Source organism: Schistocerca piceifrons, chromosome 5, assembly GCF_021461385.2.
Source record: "Schistocerca piceifrons isolate TAMUIC-IGC-003096 chromosome 5, iqSchPice1.1, whole genome shotgun sequence".
Taxonomy (NCBI): Eukaryota; Metazoa; Arthropoda; class Insecta; order Orthoptera; family Acrididae; genus Schistocerca; species Schistocerca piceifrons.
Window position 1 is genome coordinate 327,711,750 of NC_060142.1, and position 11,407 is coordinate 327,723,156.

At 42.7% G+C, this 11,407-nt stretch overlaps 1 protein-coding gene across 1 annotated transcript in view; it reads left to right on the top strand.

Moving 5' to 3' along the window:
• Positions 1-10,850, top strand: part of LOC124798970 — a 215,493-nt gene extending 204,643 nt beyond the window's left edge. Inside the window, exon 6 of the mRNA XM_047262506.1 lies at positions 10,685-10,850. Within this exon, the coding sequence (XP_047118462.1) occupies positions 10,685-10,850 (166 nt within the window). The remainder of the gene's footprint in view (positions 1-10,684) is intronic.
• Positions 10,851-11,407: the final 557 nt, after the last annotated feature.

Sequence of the window (11,407 nt, forward strand, 5' to 3'; positions counted from 1 at the left end):
TGCGGCCGGTTCGGTAGTGTTCACTGGGCCCAAGGAATGTACTGTATTAAGTATCATAAATACGTAATATTCCTTGAAACATCTATATGCAACATAAATGTGATGGTGCATTTGCGATTGCATTTGCCTCTGAGCACTATGCGACTTAAATTCTGAGGTCATCAGTCGCCTAGAACTTAGAACTAATTAAACCTAACTAACCTAAGGACATCACACACATCCATGCCCGAGGCAGGATTCGAACCTGCGACCATAGCGGTCACACGGTTCCTGACTGTAGCGCCTAGAACCGCTTGGCCACTTATTGAATGGAGTAAATTATACATGTCTTTCAAAAGTTTTGGAACACAGTTCAGGCACTGCGGCAAAGGCAGTGAATGACCTTCTCGTAAAATACCTAGGGCTGCATTGTGAATCTGTTCCGGAAGTACTGCTAGACGTCTTCGCCAAAAATGAATCGTTTGTCTCAAAAAGCCTTATATAGATAACCGAATATGGCATAATCCCAGGGAGACATGTTGGAGGAGTGACTAAAGATCAGACATAGGATTGCAACAGTTCCTTGAATGCTTTTTCTTTATGAGTTCTTGCATTGTCGTGGAGCAGAATGAACCTATCGGCGAGCTGCACTGATCGTTTCAATTTGATCCCCTTCGAAGAGTCGTCAACGTTTGTAAGTATCGCTGCGTATTTACCATTCTCCTGCGCTGCAGAGAGAAGGACAGCATAACCTTTCCTGCACTAGTATGGACGCCATTTTTTTGGGGGGAGGGGGGGGCGACCCTGCTTGCTTCCCCTGGACTCTTTATCGCTTTGACCCCGTTGGAAGTGGTATCCCTAGGGACCTCTCAGGTCAGGAACTCATTCCCTTCCTTACAGTAGCGCTGAAGGTTTTCAGGAGAGAGTCCCACCTGACAAACTTCCGAGTGATCGTTCAAGACTGTGAGGCACACATTGGGTGCACACTTTGGGAAATTTGAATCTGTTCCTAATGACAGCGTCAACACTTCCGACGATCAATTCGGCTCCTGCGGAAATGGCTGATACCATATCCCTTGAACATTAGCTTCCGTAATACGATATGGGGTTGCAGACCAACAACCAACGACATCCGTCCTTCTCTCAATCACTTGTGCCATGCTTTCTCCACTTCAACATCCATGCAGTCCCCTCCGTATCCTTCTGCCATTTTTCGATATTTTTCTTTTTCTAGCTCTCCTTCCGCTGTCTGTAAACGAGTGCCAGTTAGGATTCTGATGATCTTGTGGATCTTAGATCTGCTAACTTCCCTGTAACGGAGTGCCCAAAAGAAAGTCTCCTAGGATATTTTGCAGACGTGTTGTTGTAACGGAGGGTAGAAATTTGGTAGGAAGTGAATTATGACTCAAACATTGGCAAATACAATTTAAGAAGGCTTTATTTTTCAATAATTCAGTCTTACTCGCAGAGGTGTCTTCCAGTCGAGTTTTATCCTCTGGTGATAACACTCTACCACTCTTGCATCCGCCCCCGGTAGCTGAATAGTCAGTGTGACGGATTGTCAGTCCTCTTTGCCCAGGTTAGATTCCCGGCTGGATCGGGGAATTTTCTCTGCCCAGGGCCTGGGTCTTGTGCTGTCCTCATCATCGTCCTATCATCCTCATCGACTGCAGGTCGCCGAAGTGGCGTCAAATTGAAAGATCGGCAGCCGGCGAACGGCCTGCCCGGCGAGGAGCACTAGCCATACGATTAAATTAAAAATAAACCACTCTTGCAACCTCCAGTTCCTGAGTACTACTTTTTACTATCAATGACGAGTGCTTTTCTAGCGACTCGGTCTGATGATATCACCAAACACGCGAATGTAAATGATAGGCAAGCGAGAGACAGCGCTCGGTGCTTCCTACAGACAGAAAAATTACATTTATTCCTCGGTGCAAATCTCTCAATTAATCACTAGGAAAGAAATGTAGGGCGGCACTTGTGCCAGTATATGTTCTGTCATACGCAAGTACAATTACTATTTGTTACTTTGTCTAGAGGCAACCTCAACGGAACTTTTTATCTTATTTATTTATTCATTTTTCTAGTCATCATTGTTCTGACTGATTTGACGCGGCCTGCTACGAATTTCTGTCCTGTGCCAAACTTCCGGTATCAGAGTAGCAACTGCAGCCTACGTTATCTATTCCAATCTCTGTTTCCCTCTACAGATTTTACCTTCTACAGCTCCCTCTAGGACTTTGGAAGTTATTCCTTTAAGTCTTAACAGATGTACTATCATCGTGTCCCTTCTTCTTTCCAGTGTTTCCCATACATTCCTTTCCTTACTAATTTTACGTAGAACCACCTTTTTCCGGACCTTGCGAGTCCACCTAATTTTCAACATTCGTGAATAGGAACACATCCCAAAATCTTCGATCCTCTTCCGTTCCGATTTTTCCACAGTCCATGTTCCGCTACCATACAATACTTGCTCCAAACGTAGATTCTCAGAAACTTCTTCCTCTCATTAAGGCTTATATTTGACACAAGTAGACCTCTGGGTCAGGAATGCCTTTTTCGTAAGTGCCAGTCCGCTTTATACGAGTTCCTTGCTCCGCCCGCCATAGATTATTCTGCTGCTTAGGTAGCAGAATTCCTTAATTTATTTCACGACCATCAATTCTGATGTTAAGTTGCTCGCTGTTCTCATTTCTACTACCTCTCATTACTTTCCTATTCCTGCGATTTACTTTCAGTCGATAGTCTGTACTCTTAGAGTGTTTATTCCATTCAACAGATCCTGTAATTCTTCTCCACTTCCAGCAATCTCATCAGCGAATCTTATCACTGAGACCCTTTCACCGTGAGTTTTAATCCCACTCTTGTTATACTTTGCTAGACGTTAGAAAACTGCATACTTCCCGGAACATCAGTGCCTCCCTCGAATATTTAATGTCTTGTCATAGTTGACTGTAGCATCATCGAAATTTCACTTTGTAGTAACGGTTCCCTACCACTTAGCCCCTACATGGTGATGACTGCGGCTCTGACTGTCTCTCACTTCTTAACTCATCTGCTAGTCTACTGCCACTCTGACTGCCATTTCTATATTACTTTCTCAAGGTCTTGGAAGAGTTTCCCCTGGCTGTGTAGCCTCCTCTCTACTTCCCCTGAAGGTCCTTTTAGTGACCAAAAGCATTCCAGAAGCTTTTCGCAACTTCTCGAACAGTCTAGACACTGGTCCACCACTTCCTTGTTTTGGAATTGGTTAGCTGTCCGTGGCTATTTCCATTGCTTACAATACGTTATCAACCCTGTAGTGACCGTGACTGCGGTGGCGTACCAATTTTGCATGGAGTGTGCTAACCGTTTGGCTCGCATGCTCTGCTCCCTACTGACAATAAACAGTGTCCTTTCCAGTGCATTAATTATGCCTTACTACTTAACACAGTTTCCACTTTTTTCATAGCGTCAACGACACTTATTATCTCAGTAACACTGGACCTCTCATAATAATAAATCTTGACAGCTTTAACAGTTCTGAGGTCTCTATTTCCTCGTATTCAGGGCTACTGAGTGTAGTCTTGACATAAGTGTGCGCCCGTCTCTCTCTGCTGGTGAGTATGGAACTTAAGCGCTGTTATGGGGACCGGACTTTCTTCCTTTCAGTGGTATCCGTTTTCCAGGCTCTGGCTCGCTTCTTTTTGAAAGGACTTCACACCTCAACTGCCGCTTGAAAATGGTCTAGGAACTGAAAGTACCCAAGGTCGGAAAAAAATTGCAATTGCAGCTGATTGACATTTCAGTGAATATTTTAGGTTGTGTGTGCTTGAAAATCACCAGTGAGAGTAGAATAAGCTATTTGAAAAGTGTAGTTAGTAATAAAGGAAACGACCCATGCAAAAAATTGTTTCGTTTCAGCAAATACGTAAAGTGTATCAGTTATTTTAAAATTACTGGAAATATAGGGACTGTGTTACCGATTCAAAGTAACTGATAACGCTTGCACAATTTGCTTCGGTCAAAACACTGACTGCGGTCCCCGAGGGAATGTGACAGTTTCACATCAGTCGCTCAAAACTGCGAGCGCAGGAGAAGCCATTAAGGAAGGAGGAGATAGGGCCGCCGCTGGGAGAGGGAGGAAGGCTTACATTTTCATGGCACGCATTTCGGTGATGAATGGTCCGAGCAGTCGGCGCGGCGTATCGCGAAATAAAAGCTGGATCTCCGGCACACCGTGGCCGAGAAATGGGGCTCTCTCTGGAGTGACACCCCGAAGCGCTGCTGCTGCTGCTGCAGCCGCCCTCTGGCGGGAGCGCTAGATAGATGTGTTGTTCTCGCCCTATATATGTGACTTATAACGCCAAACCGTCTGCGCGTCTGGCAAACAGTTTTCTACAAGTGTTGGCGACTGAAGCTAGATCTTCAGCTCGGCTTTGCAGTTGACTTAGAGGGCAAGAGCTCCTGTTAGCAGATGTATTACTGGCGAGAAGCTGTATCTGATTTTAGCAGTTTGATTCTTCAAGAAATTGGTTAGTGACCGAATGCGAAAATTTTAACATTATTACTATTATCTGTTGTTATTATTATTAGTAGCGAAACGGGCAGTATTTCGCAATTGTTAAATAGGTACGAGTACTGAAAGTATGTCCTATTCTGCTTCTCTGTCCACTCTCTGTCCATGTCCTTCTTCTCAACTCTTCGTTCATTTCCCCATCCTCCCCCATGTCTGCCCATAATCCGGTCTACGCTCTCTGCCCATCTCTTTCTCATCCTCTCTGTCCATCTCGTCCTTCTCCCTATCTATCGCCACTTGCTCTTCGCCTTCTGTGTCCATCCTTTCCTTGCTTTGTTTATTGTTATCGCAAATTCAGATTCCATAATAGCATTCTCATCATAATATGGAAATCCTTAAATATAATGTTTCTGTTTCTTGTGAAAATCGACTACGAGAAAAAACAGCAGTACAGTGTTGTGTATACAGTTTTTGTTTAAAAAAGTTTTTAATGGTTTACATGCATTACTACCTTAGTTAAAACTGACTGCGAGAAAGAAAAAAGAAAAAAAGACACATATTCACAGCGGAGGAAAGCATAGAATTTTCAATGTCGCAGTCGGTTTTAACAGAAAACCAGTTCACTGTTGTTTGAAAAAATCATAGCCTATGTCATATGAGTGTTTATTAGAGAGTTCTGTAAAAATTTGAAGTGTAATGGTCAAGGGCTTTTCGAGTTTTATAGTAACAAAGATTTTCTGTTGTGTATCACATACACATTGCTATACTGTATATATTTAAAAGTATCCTAATATATATTTAAAAGTAGCCTAAGTCCATCCGAACCTTTGTTAGAGTAACGCATAAGAATTTGAAAGAAATCGATCAACAACTTTTCGATATTTTTGGTAGCAACGTTTCGCTTCTATACATTACCAATATATTTAAATATTGAATATGTTAAAAAGTATGTAAACTATGCCCTTGCAAATTTCCATCAGAGTACCACTAAAAGTATGACGAATACGTATCCCAATTTTGATTGGAGTAATATGTAAACATGTGAAGCAAATCGATCAATAATTTTTGGAATTTTTTACAATATATTGTTTATATACTGTAAGATGACGCTCTAGTAGGTACACAAAAAAATCCTCTATTTGAAAGCAATGCTGTATCAAAATGTCAAATCAATCGATGAAGAACTTTCGGAGATATCAGAATTTGATGAAACGAACATTACAATTTCAATTTATATAGGTTATAATTATTATTGTCATCGTCGTATGACATTACAGAACATGTATACATACAAAAGGTATTTACTCGGTACGTTCTCCTGCGCCGCTTTCACACGCAGTACTTTTAACATAACGCCACCTCTTCAGGATGTGCCATCTCCACTGTCTCGCTCGGATGCGATTGAGTTTCACCGTTCACTAGGGGGAAGGACACACCCTTCAATCTTAAGCGTTGGGTTTTCAGTTACATGGACGTTCTTTAGTGAATGTTCATTCCAACATTCTTTCCACTTTTCCACGTCTGACACTGAAAGCGTTTGTGACCCGAAAATAGATCTAAGTTTGCTCGCGCCACTCGCGTATAGTCGGTGAATTGTGAAAGTTATTAAATACACAAGGGATTCTGCCTTGTTAAGAATTTACAGCCGTGCAGTTTTTCTTCGGAAATCCAGAGGAGCATAGAGCAGGCACTGGTTGGGAGAAAATATGGCTGTGCCATTATTTGTTGCAAGGTCTCCTTCAGACGTAGAAATGGCTCTGAGGGGACTTAACTGTTGAGGTCATCAGTTCCCTAGAACTTAGAACTACTTAAACCTAACCAACCTAAGGACGTCACACACATCCCTGCCCGAGGCAGGATTCGAACCTGCGACCGTAGCGGTTGCGCGGTTCCAGACTGTAGCGCCTAGAACCGCTGGGCCACTACGGCCGGCTCAGACGTACATCTGTCCTAGTTGTTAGTGCGTTTTTTCCTTATGAAGGGGCAAAGGATTCAGTAGGTAGGTAAACAAAGAAATTGTAACATTGAATCTGCATTGTATCTGCATTTGCTACCAAGATGTTTCTAACGATTTTGTGGAACAGTTTCCTTCCTCATCCAAGCATCTTTGAGAGGTGTGTGCAGTGCATTTTACATAAACATTTAAGAACATAAAATGGTTTACAAAAGCTAAGAACAAAAGTAACTTTCAGTTGATGTGTCACTGTGAAGCAACATAGCTCGATGTAAATTGAACTAAGTGTAAAAAGAACTACAGCCGTATAATACGGAACAAAAGTGAAAGAAATAATCAGGCGGACAGAAATGACACTTATATTCAAAGACAATAACTACTCTGAAGACATCGCGATTTGTCACAGTCTCCTAGACATTAAGTACTTGTATGACGATCACAAAGTTGGTAAGGAGTGCTTGGGGTAGGTCGTTCCGTTCCTCCACCAGCAAGGTTGGCAACTCTGGATGGTCGTTGGTGCTTGTGGGCGTGCTGCAGTACGTCCCACACGTGGTCGATGGGAACCGGCAGGCCAGTCTATTCGTTGAATATCCTCTCGTTCCAACGAATCTTTCACCTGCGCATTTCGACGCGCTTTGTCATCCCTAAAAGTCAAGTTAGAGCAGAATGCAACCCAGAAAAGGAGCACAATGTCAAAGGAGTATTGCCGGCCGGAGTGGCCGAGCGGTTAAAGGCGCTACAGTCTGGAACCGCACGACCGCTACGGTTGCAGGTTCGAATCCTGCCTCGGGCATGGAAGTGTGTGAGGTCCTTAGGTTAGTTAGGCTTAAGTAGTTCTAAGTTGTAGGGGACTTATGACCACAGCAGTTGAGTCCCATAGTGCTCAGAGCCATTTGAACCATTTTTTTTGTCAAAGGACTACAATGTCACAATAACGTTGAACCATCAGTGCAGATTGTGTTCAAAGACTTTTACGAGTACGCACATGCAACATTGTGCCTCACATGCTCTAATACCTGGATCACTACTCGTAAAACGATCACGATCAACAATGTTCCTTGGTGTTCTCACCTCCCGCCATGTGGAATGGAACGCGCTACTGCTAGAACTCTGTATCAAACTTGTGTCCATCGTGAGAGCACGTTGCAGAGCATGCACTACCGTCCACGGTGATCATAATCCCTATTAATAACCATGCCCTGCCTTCTGTAATGCAAAGTGGATCATCACAAATCGTGGTGACTTCAGTGTAATTATTGTTTTTTAATAAAAGTATGATTTCTGTATGTCTTCAGTTACTTCCTGTGCTAACTGTAGCAGTTTCATCGACCTATGTTAAATTGCCGTGACTCGTCAAGCGGAAGTTTTGCGCACCAGCGTAGTTATTGCAGTCATCGGCTCCATCAGACTACCCGTGTAACTTCCAGTCGCTTTTTATTATTATAAAGATGGAATGCTGCAAACTCTGGTTTACTCCGATTTTACGAGAGTTTCTTTTTGCTAAAGTACTCAATTTACATAGGCACTAAATATCCAGATATACTGAGATCTGGCATACGGAAGAAAAGGTGATTTCTGTATAACGTCCCTGTCAACGTCCAGCAACTTAAGTATAACACAAAGAAAAGTTGGCAACACATTCCCACATAATCAACTCATATATCATGTAATATGCACGGAAGTTTGACATATCACTTCCATCGTAAACTAGCGAAAAATATAAGTCAAAAGATGGGATCGCGAAAAATGTCTTTTATTCTATACATCGGTAACATCAGAGAAAAAAGAGTAATTTTTACGGGGATGCACACACAGTATGCACGGCACACCGATAACTTACTAAGGCACTACGACGACAGGATTCGCACTAAGTGCATTAAACTTTGAATGGATACAATTGATATGTCTGTAACCACTACGTGTCCATGTTCGAGGATACCTTCAAACACATTATCAAATTAGGCAGTTTTGAAACACAGCATCAATTCCAAGTGGCCTGTATCAATCATATATATAATACTGGAGTAGGTCGTGCCTTCTTAGTTGTAATGACGCACACCAGCTCACGCCGGTGGTAGCAAAACCTCCATGTTTTAGGTAACATGGGTTATGTTTTTGTTTAATACATATTGTATTAAAAAAGATGATAGAGAATGGTTGATATTTTAATTCCTTAGTATTCTAGTTTTTAAATGGAAGAGGTCTTATCCGGTGGTAACCACTAATAAAAATAAAAAAAAAACATGGTCTGTTGTGTACATAAAATTAAAAATTTGAAGATCTGTTTCGACGCAGTGTGTGGCTGAACAATGGATCAGGCACAAGTGTTTTCAGACAAGAATTTTGAATGTTGCCTGAATGTTTCCCCGAACGTGTCACATTTTGGCTCAGACTAACTCATTCCTCAACCCTATGTAACTGAACTAAAACTATGGCATGTTACATGTTTCCCTGAACGTGTCAAATTTTCGCTGAAAATAAATCATTCCTAAACGTTATGTAACTGAACCTAAACCATATCCTGTTAGGAACAGGGCATTACATATTCATCACCATTACTTCCTTATGTTATTCTTGAAGCTGTTTATGCTTTCTGTATTCTTAGTTTATAATGGGGGAAACACCTCACTGTTCAACGTCTCTCTCTGGCTGTTAATTATGGACGACGCTCGAAGTATGTAGTGCCACTGGGTTCGTTGGTATCCAATCGGAGCAGCCTTATATCAAGAGTGACCAGCCGCTCGGAGTAAATTCGTAGACGAAATAAACACTTTTCTCTGGACGCTGATATTCATTCTACTGACACCACAGTCAATCAATGCGAGTGCTCCAGATTACTCATCAAACGAACATTTGAGGGAATTTAAGCATCAGTGTACCAGTGTCAATTTCATTAAAAAACTCTCGTGGCAGGAAATTTCATTCAATCATCGAAGAGAAATTTCATTCAATCATGGAAGAAATAGACACGCATAAGGTAATGAACCTCTTTCTGACAGCATGTGAGATAGAGGACTGTTGGAGCTCAATTCACCGCCGACAACCAGGCTACTGGAGAGGTACGTAGGTTTCGAATGAACAAGAATGGGGAAATCTGACGTATCATTTTCAAAGGAAAGAGCTCGACATTTTCCTTCCTTTACGCCAAATACGGAAGACTGTAAACGTGATGTTTGGGATGGTCATTTTGATCACGTCCCTCCCGAATGTGTGCAAAATACTTGAACCATCGTGCCTTCTAGTTATTATTTTTTACAATTAGTCGTACTTCTTGAGGTGCCGTATCCTTGTCGGTTATTCACGGAGAAGTGCTTGCTATCTTCGTGTCGGTGGGAAATAATTTTGCAACTCATTGAATTTGCTATATTTTGTTTTCTCAGGAAACTGTAACAGATTTCCAGCTGATACGTCGCAAGAGTAGTCTCCTGTGTGCTTTATAGCCCAAAATTTTAATGGATGTGGAGCACCTGTCCCATAAAGTATTTATACTTGTAATGAAAGGTATATTTCAATGTTGATGGCACGGCACTCAGGTTAAAATGTTGCGAAGTGCTTATCAAAATATCTGAAGTCCTGCAGGCTGAATACAGGATACACATTATTTAAGTTTTGTGGTCGTCGGGACAAAACCGGAGTCAGGAGTAAAAAATTACCAAATTCAATCATAAGTTTAAGCAAACAACACTAGTGATATTTCTGTTCATCCCTCGCAACATCCCATTCATACACAAACGAAGTGATCGCTTCAGAAAAATGGCATATAAGCGATATGCTATTTCGATCTGAAGTAAACACTTCTTAGAGCGGTCCTGTCGGAACGAAATGAGTGTTTCGAGAGAGATCTTTAGTTCACGTACTGAGGTGATAGTAGATGAAAGACGGCTTTCAGCATGCGCAGCTTGAGATTTACGAATCTAGTACGCTGTTACAGTAGGCGTGTCACCTGCAAGTGAGAGAACTCCGAGTAATCTCCCTCGAGTTGGTCGCACTGCTAGACTGTCACCGTAACGGCGGACCCGGGCGGTCCATTCACAACTGTGGCGTCAATCCCTGAGCTTCTATAAGCGGACCAACTTGGAGCGAGCATTCCATGTAACGACTGCCGGGACGGCCGCTCAGGCACAGTGGGGGCGTTAAGTCCCTTACCTCCCTCTCACTTCACCTCTCCCCTCCACCATTACCGGCGGTGGTACCAAGTTTCACAGTCCACGAAGCCCGAAGCCGTGATCACACTACCGTGTCTGTTGCAGTACAAACGTGAGCGACGAGCAGGACTCCATGGTGTCGACGCTGACCATCGAACGCGCGCAGAAGAGGCACTCTGGCAACTACACGTGTGCCGCCGGCGGCGCCGCCTCCACCACCGTCGCCGTGCACGTGCTCAACGGTGAGATTCCTACAACATGTTTCTTCTAATTTTTAACTTACGATCATTTGATTTGCGAACGTATACGAGAGCGAGAGCGTTATGGCGAATCAAATTGGTACCATATCGCTGCTCCTCCATCTACATCTGTATACAGCAACTATTTTACGGTGTGAGGCGGAGGTTACTTTGTGTATCAATATCACTTCATCCTTTTCCTATTCCAGTAGTATATGTTACGCAGGAAAAAGGTTGGTGGTAAGTCTCCGACTGGGCTCTAATCTCTCTAACTTTATCGTCTTTTCACGAGATGTACGTACGAGGAGGCTATACAATCCTTGACTCTTCTAGGAGTGGATGCTCTCGGACCTTTAACACTAAACCGTAACGTGATGCACAACGCCTCTCTTGGAGCATTTTCAACTGGATTTGGCTATCTCTGTTACACTTTTGCGTTTACTAGATGAACCCGTAACGAAACGTGCTGCTGTTCTTTGGATCTTCTCTATGTCCTCTGTCAATCGTACATGGTACAGATCCTTTACTGTCAAGCAATATTGCAATATTGGTCGAAACAGTAGTTTGTAAGCTATTTCCTTTGCTAATC